Below are 16692 nucleotides of genomic sequence, written 5' to 3'. Positions count from 1 at the left end.
TCTGAGGTACAAAATAACATTTTGATAAGCTATCTGATATTTATTCAGAAGTTATGACATGGGCTGAAAAATGCTGTGTAATTATTGTTTTAAATAAATGTCCGAACGCTGGTCAAAGTGATGTTTCTGAGTGTAGATGTTTATAGTGTAGATATTAATTATACATTTTTTTGTTTTATGTATAATTAAGTATAGTATTATTATGTTTTAGGATGCTCCCACACAGCAGTTATATAAAGTTATACAACATTGTGTAACACGATAACAAAACAATTTTAATACAATTTTAAAAACAAATTTGGTTAAAAAACAAATGTTATAAGTCAGTTTCTAACGTTATATAACTGTTGTGTGGGAGTACGCGTACATATATTTATTTGTAAATATTATATTAGAAAATGTATTATGTATTAGTAGATTGTATGTCATATAAATAATACTATAAACTAATATAAATATGTAATGTTTAGTGGATAGTATAGAGAGCGTGGCGAGCAGTGACGCTGAGAAGTTAAGCAAGAACACCGCGCGGGAAGACTGGAAGAGGTACCGCAAGGAGTTCCAACAGCCCGTCAAGTTTCGGTGAGTTTCTAACACAGTATATTGAAGTCTTTACTCTGATGTACAAGGCAGACTTACTGCCTAAATCAGTCTTTACCAGACTATCTAATCGCGTTTATGACCTGTTGCATTATAATATTTTGCTAAACAGATGTTAACCATGAATACGAGTCATTAAGTTAACTGCCAGGTAGCATAAATAAATAATTATAAGAAAATATAAATAAAAAATTAAATAATAAACGTGATTCGGTGTTGGCCAGGGTGATCAACGTGCTCTGACACTGGGTGGACCAGCACTTCTACGATTAAATAATTATAACTTTACCATCAGTGGACCACTTTTTCGAGTATTCTCTCAAGCGGCTTGTTGCTATATTTAGATACACATCGTTAACTGTCGTGTACACGGAATTTTTAACACAAGAGGAAGGGTCATGTGGGCGTGTCGTGCCATATGAAGTATGTGCAGCTATACATACATACCCTAGTACTTACATAAGAAATTATACTGTAAGCACCGTCATATAGCATTATTAGTGCAAAATACGACGAAATACGGCTGATCATTTTAAGTTCTAAAAGTTTCTTATTCCTTTTTATTGCCATCAGCTGAGTTTGGCGACAGCCAGCTTCAATGTCATAGTATGACATGCCTCCTTTAGTGTTAGTTATTCGGACGGGTAGCATATGTTATATGTGTGATTCGGTGTCACCCAGGGTGATAAATGTCCTGAGACACTGGGTGGACCAGCACTTCTACGACTTTGAGCGCGAGCCGGCGCTGCTGGACAAGCTGCGCGACTTCCTGGAGTCAGTCGACGGCAAGCCCATGAGGAAGTGGGTGCAGAGCGTGCTCAAGACTCTGCAGAGGAAGGTGAGAGATGCAGGGAAACTTGTGGAAGTTGATACAAATTATAGTTTACTAGCTGACCCGCGCAACTTCGCTTGCATCACATAAGAATGGGTCAAAATTTTCCCCGTTTTTGTAACATTTTTTACTGCTACTCTACTCCTATTAGTCGTAGCGTGATGATATATAGCCTACAGCCTTCCGCGATAAATGGGCTATCAAACACTGAAAGAATTTTTCAAATTGGACTAGTATTTCCTGATATTTGTGCGTTCAAACAAACAAACAAACTCTTCAGCTTTATAATATTAGTATAGACTAGCTGACCCGCGCAACTTCGCTTGCGTCACATAAGAGAATCATAATTTTCCCCGTTTTTGTAACATTTTTCACTGGTTCTCTGCTCCTATTGGTCGTAGCGTGATGATATATAGCCTATAGCCTTCCTCGATAAATGGGCTATCTGACACTGAAAGAATTTTTCAAATCGGACCAGTAGTTCCCGAGATTAGCGCGTTCAAACAAACAAACTCTTCAGCTTTATAATATTATATAGTATATATAGTATAGATGAGTAAGAAAGTTTAATGCCCGGTTTCTGAGGTACATTTAGCGGTAGTTCAGTTCGCAAATTGTCGTGTTTATGTCAGCTTAAACGCTATTGAATAGATAAACAACGTAGGGCAAGTTTAAGTAGTGATAAGAGGAAATCAACGCTTAAGTGGAAAGGAGTTTGAATTAAAGAAAAAGCAAGAAAGTTAAAGAAAACCAATTTCGAAATTTAAGTACATTTTTGTGAAGAACCGTTGCAGCGCAAGTTTTACTAGCCGTGGCTGCAAGCTGACTGAGTCAGTCTTAGCCTAATTCTTCATTAATATAAATAGCAGATCTATAGTCTTTAAAATATAGCTTGATTAGAATGACAGATGTCAAACTGTTTTGACTAGGGTTGTAGAAGTATTGATCAAAATCGATAGCGAAAAATCGAATCCAAAAAAAAATTATATTCGATTAAATTATTTTTGAATTTGCTTTTTACGAATTGTTGTTGTGAATCTTATTGTTTAAGAAAATTCGTATAGGACGATCAGCCCTACTTTTAACACCGCATAGAGACCTCTCCTAGTTTAGTATTAATTAGGATCAATTAAATAAAACAATGAAAACGGTTAAATAAAATTAAATTATTCAGTTAATGGTGCAATTCTGATGATAGGGATGAGGATGATAGTAATATAAGATGCGCAGTTAATGGTGCGCATCCTAAATCAGTATAATCCTCATCGCTATCATCAGAATCGCTGGAACAATCTTGGAGATTCATTAATAATTCTTGGTCACAAATAGTATCAAAGTGTACTTCGCGATTAACGATTAATCAATCGATTTACTCTTATCAATTGTGTCTCCTCACTAAAATTTTTGCAACATGACGTAGCCTTGTAGAGAGGTTGAAAATTATTAGGTTTATTTTTAAGACTTAAGAAAATAGTACTGATTTTTAGTTTAAAGGCTGATTGTATTGAATTATTCTGATTTCTAATTGAGGATCTGTATTTAAAAAATAGTTATAATGCTAGACAAGACAGATTTTTCGTGTTTCAATTTGTAATACTCGTTAGACGTCGCTACAAAGTTGTGTCATCTGTTTTGCTTAGAACTGTCATTTTAATCAAGCTATATTTTAAAGAGTATAGGGTCATTTTGTGGGGCTATTGACACGTGTGGTGTGTGTGTTAGAGCGGGCAGGCGGCGGAGTCGGAGTTGCCGGGCGGCGTGTCGCACGTGTTCGACAAGGCGCCGCCCGCCGTGCTGCGCCACGTGGCCGAGCCCGAGCGCGTGGCGTGGCACCCGCTGGCGCTGCACCCGCTCGAGCTCGCGCGCCAGCTCACGCTGCTCGAGTTCCACCTCTACCGACAGGTACGTGCCTCACTCACTGACTGACCGACTGACTGGCTGGCTGACTGACTGACTCACTGACTGACTGACTGACCGACTGACTGACTGACGGACTGACTGACTGACGGACTGACTGACTGACGGAATGACTGACTGACTGACCGACCGACCGACCGACCGACCGACTGACTGACTGACCGACCGACCGACCGACCGACCGACTGACCGACTGACCGACTGACCGACTGACTGACTGACTGACCGACCGGCTGACTGACTGACCGACTGACTGACCGACTGACCGACCGACTTACTGACTGACCGACTGACTGACCGACCGACCGACTGACTGACCGATTGACTGACCGAGTGACTGACCGAGTGACTGACCGAGTGACTGACTGACCGACTGACCGACTGACTGACCGACTAACTGACCGACTGACTGACCGACTGACCGACTGACTGATTGGCCGAATGACGCTCAGCTCAAACACTGCACCTACATCTATGTGATGTACAAGTTACCTAGCTCACTGATCGTTTACCGCTGAGCGATACTGACTATGAACTACTAGTAATAGTGTGTTGTTTGTAGGTGAAACCTTCGGAGCTGGTGGGCGCGGTGTGGACGAAGAAAGACAAGGAGAAGACCAGCCCCAACCTACTGCGGATCATCAAACATACCACCAATGTGAGTCATACTGTAAAATTATTCGCCTTTGACTGTTGTTTTCCAAATTTAACTCTTGTTTATGTATACAGCTCGTATCGCGTTGTTCCTAGGATAGGTCTAATCTAAGACCATGCCAAATTTTATCCAAACCGGTTTAATTCTATGCGAAACAGGGAAATAAACAGAAATATCGATATAGTTGTTGTCTGCATCTCCCGTGCATCGATGCAAAAAATCCTGGTTTAAATGTAAAATAAATAAAAACCAATTTTCCATCCCCAGTTCACCCGCTGGATGGAGAAATGGATAGTGGAGAGCGAGAACCTGGACGAGCGCGTGGGCGTGGTGTGCCGGTTCCTGGAGGTGGCCATCGCGCTGCGGGACCTGAACAACTTCAACGGCGTGCTGGCCGTCGTGGCGGCCTGCGGCAGCGCCTCCGTGCATCGCCTGCGGAACACCTTCCAGGTACACCACCAGCGAGCGAGGTGGCTTGGACCCTTACCACCATCTGTATTCTGCCGTCCTCTAACTATAATGCCGTTATCTACAAAAACAATTTTGTAGATAACGGCATTATAGTTAGAGGACGGCAGTATTACTCTTTGTGAATATTTGCGTGTTCTACATATATCGGGTTTTGTTATATTTTGTGCCTGTTATTTGAAAGCAGTTTTTTTTAATATTAAAGAAAAGTTCTTCGTATGAGAATTTTTCCGCCACCCATCTATGTAAATGTATGTCTTCGTTAAAGGTAGCTTACACTCGCTGATCGTTTAACGACCGGTGAGCTCTTATCGTATGGTTAGTTGCCCACCTAGTGTCACAGTCGGTCAAGCCGCCCGAAGGGCTTGACGTGACTTGTCTTATATGGGTTATCAGTTGTCTGGTTACACTGCAAGCTCTGCTTGATTTAGAATCAGATGACCGTATAAATTTCACAAATATATTTATAAATTATCGATTTTAAACTCTCGCGACTCGTACAAATAAATAATATTAACCGCGCCTTATTTATTTACCAGACGTGCCCGCGGTCGATGTAATTCGATCGAAACGTCGGGTAAACAAATAAGGTATCCTTACTTTCAATTTTTAATCGCATTTAGGACCCGTTGCATTACAATTACATGTATATTTATAAAATTAAATATACCTACTATATTTTTGTCAGATGGTCCCCATCCGGCTAATAAAGGCATTAGAAGAGTTCCGGGAGTTGAACTCGGACCACTTCCGCCGCTACCAGGAGCGACTGCGCAGCATCAACCCGCCGTGCGTGCCCTTCTTCGGCATGTACCTCACCAATATATTGCATATAGAAGAGGGGAACCTAGGTAAGTGATTATTACACTATCTTTATATATATAACTAGCTGACCCGCGCAACTTCGCTTGCGTCACATAAGAGAATCATAATTTTCCCCGTTTTTGTAACATTTTTCAGTCGTACTCTGCTCCTATTGGTCGTAGCGTGATGATATATAGCCTATAGCCTTCCTCGATGAATGGGCTATCTAAAACTGAAAGAATTTTTCAAATCGGACCAGTAGTTCCCGAGATTAGCGCGTTCAAACAAACAAACAAACTCTTCAGCTTTATAATATTAGTATAGATTCTCTGTATGTATGTCACTGAACTTCTCTTAAACGACTGGACCGCTTTGGATAATTTTTTTGTGTGTGTTCAAGGGGATCTGAGAATGGTTTAGATTCACAATTTTGTCCGCTGGACCATGTTCTTTTCTTTAATGTTTATGGCAAAACAACGTTTGCCGGGTCAGCTAGTATAAGTATATATCAGCTTAGCCTTTGTTCCTAACTGTGTTGATGTCGGCTTCCAGTCTCACCGGATGCAGTTGGATACCAGTGTTTTACATGGAGCGACTGTCTATCGGACCTACACAACACAGTTACTTATAACACTTAACCTCAGAGATCAATCCGCGTGGCTGTTGTTAACTAAGCCACTACTAAAATAAATAAAATGAAGAGGAACTCGTGGCTCGTTAAGGAGGTTGTTCCGTGGATGGGTGACAATATTATACATATCCAATTCCTCCGTGTTTCGGATGGCATGTTAAATTGTGGCTCCGGGTGTCATTTTCGAAGATCTTTGACAGTCGTTAACAACCAGTCTTACCGAAAAGTATTATGTTATTACTTCCACAACCCAGGTAACTGTCTTGTGGAGGTCAGATAGACAGTCGCTTCATGTAAAACACTGGTATTCAGCTGCATCCGGTGAGACTGGAAGCCGACTACATAGTTTGTAAGAAAGGCCAGACTGATATTTTCTTATACTACTTTAAATCCATGCTAACTGTAACAAAGCTACAAGTTATTATAAACCTTAGTAATAAACAGTTATCTAACAGATATACGTTACCTTGCAGATTACCTACAAGACTCGGAGCTGATCAACTTCTCGAAGCGGCGCAAGGTGGCGGAGATCACGGGCGAGATCCAGCAGTACCAGAACCAGCCCTACTGCCTCACTGTCGAGCCTAAGACCCGGGTGAGTACTGGCCCACTGCTGGACAAGGGCTTTAAGTACCTGCTGAGTAACCTGGTGGTCTCCTAGCGTGAGTGTGGGTCTAGATTCGGTATATTCAATAATACAAGTACGTAGAAAATTCCCACTTCACAGAAAATACCCAGCAGTGTACGCTAATGTCTCGTAGAATTCTCTACTTCAAATCATCAATCAAAAAAAGATATTCTTTTTTATATGTTTTTGTTAGTGGCCTGGACCAATGATTCAAATTTATTTATTTATACATAAATATACGACATTACAGATTTATATCCAAGTCATTGTACATTTTAAAGTAACAGAGTATCCTGTATATAATACTAGTTTTTACCCGCGACTCTGTCCGCCACCTGAATTTTCCCTTAAACATGCGTAATTTTCCCGGGGTAAGAAGGAGCATATGTCCTTTCTCGGGTATCAAAATATCTCCATACCAAATTTCATGCAAATTGGTGCAGTAGTTTAGGCGTGATTGAGTAACAGACAGACAGACAGAGTTACTTTCGCATTTATAATATTGGTATGGAGTATGGATAGAAACCAAAAGGGCACAAAGAAAAAAAAAATTGTTGTATAGACCTTCATGTCTCGGAGAACATGTGTAATTCATGAAAAAATATAATTTGTTAAACTATTATTTATGTTTGCAGGCATTCCTAGAGACGCTGGATCCGTTCCCGGGCAAGGACGACAACGAGATCACCAACTACTTGTACAACAAGAGCTTGGAGATCGAGCCCCGGCCGCCCGTCAAACAGATGCCTAAGTTTGTGAGTTATTACTACAGTTATACTACTGAAATATTATCTTTTACTTTATTTAAGTACTAGCGGACTGGCCCGACTTCGTCCAGGTATAAGTAGTATGCCATCAAAAACATTCTGTAAAATTCCCAAGTCTCGCCTTAAAAAGTTGTGAGATCGATATAATACCAAGTCGATTAATCTATTTAGTCTGTATGTTATTATCGTGCCAATTAAAAATAAAATACGTTTAAAACAAATAGACCGACCTGGCCATCGCATGATTTGATTATTAGTTTGTATCACACTACACAGCAAGAAGAGAAGCCAATGCTCCCGAAATGTTAATGGCGAATTTGTGTTTTCTTGCGATGACCAAGTCAATCTATTTTGTTTTAAACGTATTTTTTTTAATTGGCATGATAATAACATACAGACATGATAGATTAATCGACTTGGTATTATATCGATCTCACAACTTTTTAAGGCGAGACTTGGGAATTTTACAGAATGTTTTTGATGGCATCTGACTTCTTTTTGTAAAGGAAACATAAGTCCAATTTGTATGTAAAGACGTTTTTTTTTTCATAATTCAACATCTTTTCCTAAGGGAATGTTGTTCAGTTTCATGGGCTAAACACCCTTACCCACCCTATACCCCCTCCCGTTATGCCTCATATAGTAGGTACCTATCTACACCTATTTATTTTATTTTCTACAGTAATAATGATTCATTAACTGCAAATGTAACCTTGTAATCCTATACATTTATATGAAATTACAAAGTTATTGTTGCAGTTAGTGTATTTAGAAAACTGAACCGAAATTAGAAAATATTAAATTTTTCCCATGACTAAGACACTAAACTCTATTTGTATTCTAAATTTGAAGCTTCTAAGTCTGCTAGAAGTACCTTAGACTTTTGATGATCGGTGAGTCAGTGAGTCAGTGAATCAGTGAATCAGTGAGTGACAAAATTCAGAAACTTTAACAAGTTGTCATTCTTAAACTACTGGTTCAAATTGACTGAAATTTTAAATATACCGTGTTTATACAATGACTGATTAGTTGCTGAAAATTCAGGCTTCTTGTTTTATCCACAACGAAATTATAGGGGTGTCAAAAATAGCCCGAATTGCTTCGAGAAAAGGATGGTACGGCCGTGCCGCTTTTTTTTGCTCGACTTGCGGGGGCACTTCCGTGCCCCCAGATAATTTGATTAAAATCCCGTGGGAATTTTGATCCCATCGATCCCATACAAACCCTGTCCCGACAATTACAAACATATTAAAAAAAGAATTAATCAATTTAGTTTAGTTGTTGAAAAGTTATGCGCATACATACATTTCTGTGATTCATTTTTATTAATATAGATAATCAATTTAACCCATTAATTTTCCCCACTGCTGGGTAAGGGTCTGCTCCCGTAATGAGGGAGGGGTTAGGCCTTGAGTCCATTACGCTGGCCAAGTACAGGTTGGGAACTTAGCATACCTTCAAGAACTGTTCTAAACAACTCTCAGGCATGCAATGTTGCATCACGATGTTTTCCTTCACCGTTGGAACAAGTGATCATTATTTCTAATACACACATCACTTGGAAAAACATAGGTGTGTTGCCTCGGGTTGGAACCTGCAATCACTTGCGTGGGAGGTACCAACTTACACCACACGGCTATCACCGATAGTTTATCATATGTAATTCTGCCAGTGGTTTTCATACATTTATTGTCACTTTATCTAGCGAATATGTTATCTGACACTTATTCATTAACTGTAGTACTTGAGTTAAAATGTAATTGTGTATGTTTCAGCCGCGCAAGTACCCGGACCTGTCTCTGAAGGCCGTGAAATGGTCGCGGCGACAACACGACACGCAGTCGCATAACAACGACGACAACCTTAGTACGTATACACATACATATATACATATACATATATATACATACATATATATGTTACTGTAAAAGCCCGAACGGTGGTAAATCCTAAGATTTTCCGGTATAACCTAAGATTTACCAACTCGCAATGGTAAAAGTCCGAACAATTACTTTATTTCGAACTTTTACCTATATTCACTTGATGATATCGAGATGTCGCCGGAGCCCCGCTTCGCGGGGCTCCTCCTTCTGGGTGGTTAAAAAAAAATAACCACGAAGGCTAAGGTGGGAGCTTCGCTTCGCTCGCTCCCACCTTAGCCTTCTAACCTAACCTACCCATGTCGCTATGCCCAAAACTCCTGCTTTATAACTATGTCACAGTATATAATTATACCGTGAAATAGTTATAAACATAGTTATGAAGGAGGATTTTTTTATATATCGTAACATAGTTTTTAAACTCTGGCTTGTTCGGACTTTTACCATTGAGAGTTGGTAAATCTTAGGTTTTACCGGAAAATCTTAGGATTTGCCACAGTTCGGGCTTTTACAGTAACATATACATACATACATACATACATACATACATACACACATGTATACACACAAACATACCTACATGTATACATACATACATATCTACATACACACGTGAGTACGTACATACAGATATGTACATACAAACGTGACTTATTTTATTTTATTTTTTTAAATTTGTCTGTGGTTCAATGGTTTTGGGTTCGAATCTCAGGCCGAGATAACTAATCAGAAGCTTACACGACATTTATTAGTAAGACAATTATTTGCGTGGCGCTGTGGTTTAGATCGCCACGACGCTACCATTACATCGGGAGGTCGTGGGTTCGATTCCCACACGGAACAATTATTATTTGTGCGATGCACAGATAATTGTTTCGGGTCTGGTTGTCCGTTGTGCTTTTTGTTTTAACCCATTACTGTCCTACTGCAGGGCAGGGGTCTCCTCCCAAATGAGGGGCAGGGGTTAGGCCTTGAGTCCACCACGCTGACCAAGTGCGGGTTGGATTAGACCATTATCACTAGTTATTATAATATTTGTGTGTTATATTACAGGCGTATCGCAAATATCCCCCACGTCGGCGTGGGACGGACAGTCGGTGGTGTCGTTACCTATACACATGCACCACGACGACCACAGAGGTGAGCGAACATATACTTAAATAATAATATATTAACTTTACTAGCTGACGAGGCAAGTTTTGTATAATATAATATTTGTATATATATAAATTGTAATATAAATTGTACTAAAATATTATGCTTTTGATTTATAAAGTACAGCGTCTCTCAGAAAAAAATAAAATAATGTGCTTTGAGTATAAAATTGTTAGTACAATAAATTAGTAAATAAATATAATCAAATGACACCAAATATAAAAGCTAATGATTGTAGAATAATATGAGCTTATCCATACTAATATTATGAATTCGAAAGTAACTCTGTCTGCCTGTTACTCAATCACGCCTAAACTAATGAGCCAATTCGAATTCGCGGGTAAAAGTTAGTATTATATAAAACTAGCTTTCACCCGCGACTTCATCCGCCACCTGAATTTTTCCATAGGAATACGTCATTTTCCCGGGGAAAAAGTAACCTAAGTCCTTTCTCGGGTATCTCCATACCAAATTTCATGCAAATTGGTTCAGTAGTTTAGGTGTGATTGAGTAACAGACGGACAGAGTTACTTTCGCATTTATAATATTAGCATGGATTTCCATGTTACAATGTTAGTTACCGTACTCCTCCGAAACGGCTCGACTGATTCTCATGAAATTTTGTTAGCATATTGCATATTACCCCTAAGTGACACTATTTTTTTTATTTATATGGCAAAATAACGTTTGCCGGGTCAGCTAGACTGTTTTATAATTTTAACATAAAAGTGTAACAAACATTCTTATTGAAAGCTTATATCCGCGTGTCCTGCTTAACACTAATTAGTATGTGTTTTGCTTACAGGCAGCAAGTCCGAGATAGTGAGTCCGCGGCTGGACCGCTGCTCTCTGAGCCAGCTGAGCCAGCTCAGTCTGTTCGACAAGGGCCTCGCGCTCTTCGACAAGAACAAGCCCACGCACAACAACAAGTATGTACGCCATTATATATCGCTTTTAGATTCGACGTAAATAATATATTAGGTCGGGGAAAAAGTCTTTTCGGATATAGTATGTATGAACTTGTAATAAAATCTTTTCTCTACACAAAAGAGCTCCATATTTGGGTACTTCACGAGCTCACTTAAAGAAACCTTATGAACCGTGTACTTATTTGTGATTCTTGAAGCCAAAGAGATTTTATTACAAGTTCATACATACTATAATGCGAAAAGACTTTTTCCCCGACCTAATATTTAACCCGTTAATGTCCCACTACTGGGCAATGGTCTCCTCCCAGCTGAGGGAGGGGTTAGTCACTGAGTCCACCACGCCGATCAACTGTGGGTTGGGGACTTTGCATGCCCTCAATAAATGTATTAAACAAATTTTAGGCATGCAAGGTTTCCTCACGATGTTTTCCTTCACCGTTGGAGCAAGTGATAATTATTTCTAATACACATTATTGCATTTATTTTTCAGATGTGGTACGCGAGACGAGCCGCCGTCACCTCGAGACCGACATTCACCGCGACACGACCGATCTGTCAGTTTGTAAGTGCTTGCTAATTATGTTTATTTTAATTAAATATATACATTTTATTCATTAATGTCTTACTGGGCAAGGGTCTCCTCCCACATATAGTCGTTACGAGAGGGAATCGAACCTACGACCTCCCAATGACGCAGTGGTAGCGGCATGGCGACCTTAGCCACTGTGTCATGGAGGCAATCGGATATATGTTATACAGGGTGTCCCAAAACTCAACGATAATCTGAGACCGGATGAAAGGCCAAGTTATACCAGTTCTGGGAAAAATAAAAAAAAAATTCCATATCATATAGTTCAGCAATAATCGACATTTTTCAAAAAAGTTGAAATTCGACACCCTTGGTCGCATTTTCACGTCCTGTGATCACCAATGTCACAATTTCGCTGTGTTTTTTTTTATTTCGTGATCTTCAATAAATATGCTATTAATCGTAAAACAAATTAATACACAAAACATTGTTAATTTAATAAAAAAAGGTAAGTTTTAGTGAGTCATGGTTTTCAAAAATATCGTTAGTTAACTTTGACGCTTCATATTGAAAAAAAAATGTACTACACTACCCTTGGCAAGTTATATCAAAAGTTGGCGCATTTAATGAAGATTTCAAAATGGTGCAACACTTGCCTCTTTTCTCTCCATTAAAAATGTTATTTTTATTTGAACGAAGAGTATCCTCGCAGATGGATCGAACGCAGTAGTTCAATCTTATGACTTTCTCGTTCCCCCGATCAAAATCCAGTAGATATTTTTGACTGGGAATGCATAAAAGAAAAAGTCTATTCGAAATCAATACAAAATCTATCAGAACTTCGCCAGAAAATTGACACAGCGTCAGAAGAAATAAATGCAAGAAATTTTGCACGACTGGCGAAAAGCTCTTTTGTACGCCGTTGCAAAGCCTGTATTTGTGCCAGAGAGAAGCAACTATTTTTAGTAAAGAAGTAATTGAGTCAGTCCATAGCCAATATTTAATGTAATAAAACATAATAGGTAATAATCATTAAAAAAAAAAATGAACGAACCATCGTTCTTATTTTATTATTTTCCTTAAACTAAAGCAATTGCGAATTGTTTTCCTCTGGCTCGAATACAGGCTCTGCAACGCCTTACAAAAGACCTTTTCACCAGTCAAGTAAAATTTCTTGCATTTATTTCTTCTGACGCTGTGTCAGTTTTCTGGCGAAGTTCTGATAGATTTTGTATTGATTTCGAATAGACTTTTTCTTTTATGCATTCCCAGTCAAAAATATCTACTGGATTTTGATCGGGGGAACGAGAAAGTCATAAGATTGAACTACTGCGTTCGATCCATCTGCGAGGATACTCTTCGTTCAAATAAAAATAACATTTTTAATGGAGAGAAAAGAGGCAAGTGTTGCACCATTTTGAAATCTTCATTAAATGCGCCAACTTTTGATATAACTTGCCAAGGGTAGTGTAGTACATTTTTTTTTCAATATGAAGCGTCAAAGTTAACTAACGATATTTTTGATAACCGTGACTCACTAAAACTTACCTTGTTTTATTAAATTAACAATGTTTTGTGTATTAATTTGTTTTACGATTAATAGCATATTTATTGAAGATCACGAAATAAAAAAAAACACAGCGAAATTGTGACATTGGTGATCACAGGACGTGAAAATGCGACCAAGGGTGTCGAATTTCAACTTTTTTGAAAAATGTCGATTATTGCTGAACTATATGATATGGAATTTTTTTTTTATTTTTCCCAGAACTGGTATAACTTGGCCTTTCATCCGGTCTCAGATTATCGTTGAGTTTTGGGACACCCTGTATACTAGAGGGCTGGCCCGACTTCGTTCAGATATAGTACAATTTTATGCCATTTTTAATTCTATCAATCCCATACAAAAATTTCTCTGACAGTAGTAGACACAAACATATTAAAAAAAGAGTTATCAAATTAAGTTAAATTGTTCAATATTTATGAGCGTACATACATTTTGGTGATTATTTTTTAATTATATTGATTAATATTTGTGTAATATATTATAATATACAATTATATCTATACTAATATTATATCTATACTAATATTATAAAGCTGAAGAGTTTGTTTGTTTGAACGCGCTAATCTCAGGAACTACCGGTCCGATTTGAAAAATTATTTTAGTGTTAGATAGCCCATTTATCGAGAAAGGTTATAGGGTATATATCATCACGCTACGACCAATAGGAGCAGAGTACCAGTAAAAAATGTTACAATAACGGGGAAAATTTGGACTCATTCTCTCTTATGTGACGCAAGAGAAGTTGTGCGGGTCAGTTAGTTAATGTATATACCGACTATATCGCAGACAGTCGGGCACGTGCGAGCGCAAGGCGCTGTCGCCGCGCAGTGCCATCGTGGACGCCGAGGCCTTCTACCCGCGGCCCGCCGACCACCTCGCCACGTGTCGCCGGGACAAGCACGAACAGGTGACTACTTACTGTTATATTTGACCTGATAGTTATCTGAGTTCATGGAAAAAAAGCTTCATCAATATAATATATTTAAAAATTTACTTGCTTACTTACTTTTTATAGATTGGTTAGGTTAAGTTAAGTTAAGTTAAGTCATTTTTTCTCACCACCGACTTTTTCATCATACGAAGCTATTTGAGGTTCCATCCGAGTAACGAAAGAAGTTTGTAAGAATCACATCAAGTGACGTTCTCTGGTCATTGCCTACCCCTATGGGAAGATTTTATATAATAATATGTAGTAGGATCAGGACAGTAGTAATAACCTGCTTACTGTCCCCAGCCGCAGGAGCGCGTGCCGCCGCTGCTCCCGCGCGGGGCGTGCGCGCCGGGCAGCGCGGCCGACGAGCGCGCCGCACCGCCCGCCCCGCCGCGCAGGCCCTCCTCGCCCTCCGCCGCGCCACAGGGTCTGTACACTACCTTACAATTATTATAACATACACGTGTTAATACCAATATAACAAAATATCCTCATATACTTTAATAACTTTATATCACATAATTTCATTATTAAAATTACAATTTATTTGAATAAATTTATTATTATTATTTTTAATTATTATAAAACATAATCGAAATTTTTATTTTATTTTTAATTTAGAAAAAAATATTATTAAAAAGAAAATTAACATTTTGTATATAACAAATAATCGATGTAATAATTAACAAAATGTTTAAATAACCAAAAGATAGAATTGTAAATTCTTAAAATAAATTAATTCAAAATATATTTAAGTCAAAATAAAAATGCGTTCAAGGCCGAGTTCATCGACAAAAGAACTGATTTTAGTTTTGGTATGAAATTCTCACAAATTTTATGACACAAACAAACTAACAACTATTATATATTCCCAGCATTATCGACGAGTAGTGAGCCTCCCCCAGAGCCACCGGATCGACCGCTGCCGAGCCCCAAACATCACGACTTGTTCAGGTACATAACTAATTATTAACAAATTTAATTCATTTGTTGAAAAGTTACCCTTATATATACAATACATTTCAAAACATGAATTAGAAAATCAAATAACAGCCTCCGTAGCACAAGGATGTAGCTACGCCACTACTACTGCACCGACGGTCAAGAGGTAGTAGGTTCGACCGGAAAAAAATTTGATCCACAAATAATTGTTTCGGGTCTGGTTGTACTTTGTGTCCTTTGTTTGTATGTTTGTAAAAGTCCCTGCGACACAAAAGTAATTCTTAGTGCAGGAGTTGCCTTAAAAACCCCTTATTACATCTAAATATATAATAAACCTATTTTTTTTTTTAACCCTTTGACCGCCACGGTCGGCTATACTCGATAAATCAAAAAGTGCTCACGACGCTATTGTCGGTAAATGTCGACAAAAAATATAGCACCGTGAGCACGTTCTTATTATTTTTTTTTTTTCTTCTTTTTTTTTTTTTGACAACTCCCGCACTAAGAATTGCTCTTGTGTCGCGGGGACTTTAATTAATTTATAAGTACCTACATCTCAATAGGCATAAACATAGAATTTTAGTGATACATACTAAATCATTCGACATTAGATAACGCAGCACATTGCCGTATTACATTACCTGAATTATTGCGATGTTAAATAATTTGTACTTATCACGTAATACGATACTTTTGTGTACCAACCGCTGTCTGCTTCAGTGTCTATACTAAAATATGTATGTTTGTATGTATGTACTGTTTGTTTGTTTGTTCGCGTTAAACTGTGAATCTACTGAACAAGTTAATTTCGGCTTTCAAAAGAAAACAGGCCGATTCTTATGTCGAAAAAAAATTGAAGCAAAATAATTATTTTCGTGTCGGGACTTTTACAAACATACAAACAATACAAAGTACAATAAAGTTAAGACACGAAACAACAATCTAGAAGACCATACAAATAACTTAGTTGTGGGAATCAAACCCACGTCCGTGCCACGCTTATAGTGTTGTGGCTGCAATCTTAACCACAGCGACACGGAGGCTGACCAAATTTTATTAATGTAGACATTAAAGTAAAGTATTTTATTTTGTCGTTTTTATCCTTTGGACACTGAACTATAAAAAAGGAAATAGTACAGTACTTTATTTATAGCTGGTATTCAAAATAAATGTTATTTACACGAGAGAAGTCGCGTTGTTACTCTAGTATGTGTTTATAACAAGGTTAACGCAATATTAGATAAACAATATCATTCTATTACGACTCTCATTTTATACATAAACGCGAACAGGTGAGTGTGGGACAATACATTTAATTAAGATTTAATTAATTTAAGCTCAATTTAGTGATAGAAAAAGTATTAAACTTTGTATACAAGTATTTATACGTACGTTACCTGTCGACGATACGATGAAGATAAATATTACGATTATGAAAATAACGTGTTTATAAGATC

The 16692-nt window shown here is 38.2% G+C and overlaps 1 protein-coding gene across 2 annotated transcripts in view; it reads left to right on the top strand.

Moving 5' to 3' along the window:
* The window catches only part of Sos (Son of sevenless guanine nucleotide exchange factor), a 40199-nt gene that overhangs the window by 20236 nt on the left and 3271 nt on the right, over positions 1 to 16692 (top strand). For both annotated transcript variants that reach the window (XM_076132479.1, XM_076132478.1), the window contains 15 exons: positions 471 to 582; positions 1282 to 1438; positions 3155 to 3334; positions 3912 to 4007; positions 4272 to 4454; positions 5161 to 5323; positions 6381 to 6502; positions 7171 to 7290; positions 9078 to 9168; positions 10236 to 10322; positions 11143 to 11266; positions 11757 to 11828; positions 14149 to 14269; positions 14597 to 14720; positions 15169 to 15247. In XM_076132479.1, coding sequence (XP_075988594.1) covers positions 471 to 582; positions 1282 to 1438; positions 3155 to 3334; positions 3912 to 4007; positions 4272 to 4454; positions 5161 to 5323; positions 6381 to 6502; positions 7171 to 7290; positions 9078 to 9168; positions 10236 to 10322; positions 11143 to 11266; positions 11757 to 11828; positions 14149 to 14269; positions 14597 to 14720; positions 15169 to 15247 — 1831 coding nt within the window. The remainder of the gene's footprint in view (positions 1 to 470; positions 583 to 1281; positions 1439 to 3154; positions 3335 to 3911; positions 4008 to 4271; positions 4455 to 5160; positions 5324 to 6380; positions 6503 to 7170; positions 7291 to 9077; positions 9169 to 10235; positions 10323 to 11142; positions 11267 to 11756; positions 11829 to 14148; positions 14270 to 14596; positions 14721 to 15168; positions 15248 to 16692) is intronic.

The sequence above is a fragment of the Anticarsia gemmatalis genome, chromosome 28 (genome assembly GCF_050436995.1).
Source record: "Anticarsia gemmatalis isolate Benzon Research Colony breed Stoneville strain chromosome 28, ilAntGemm2 primary, whole genome shotgun sequence".
Taxonomy (NCBI): Eukaryota; Metazoa; Arthropoda; class Insecta; order Lepidoptera; family Erebidae; genus Anticarsia; species Anticarsia gemmatalis.
This window is presented reverse-complemented; position numbering and strand designations above follow the sequence as displayed.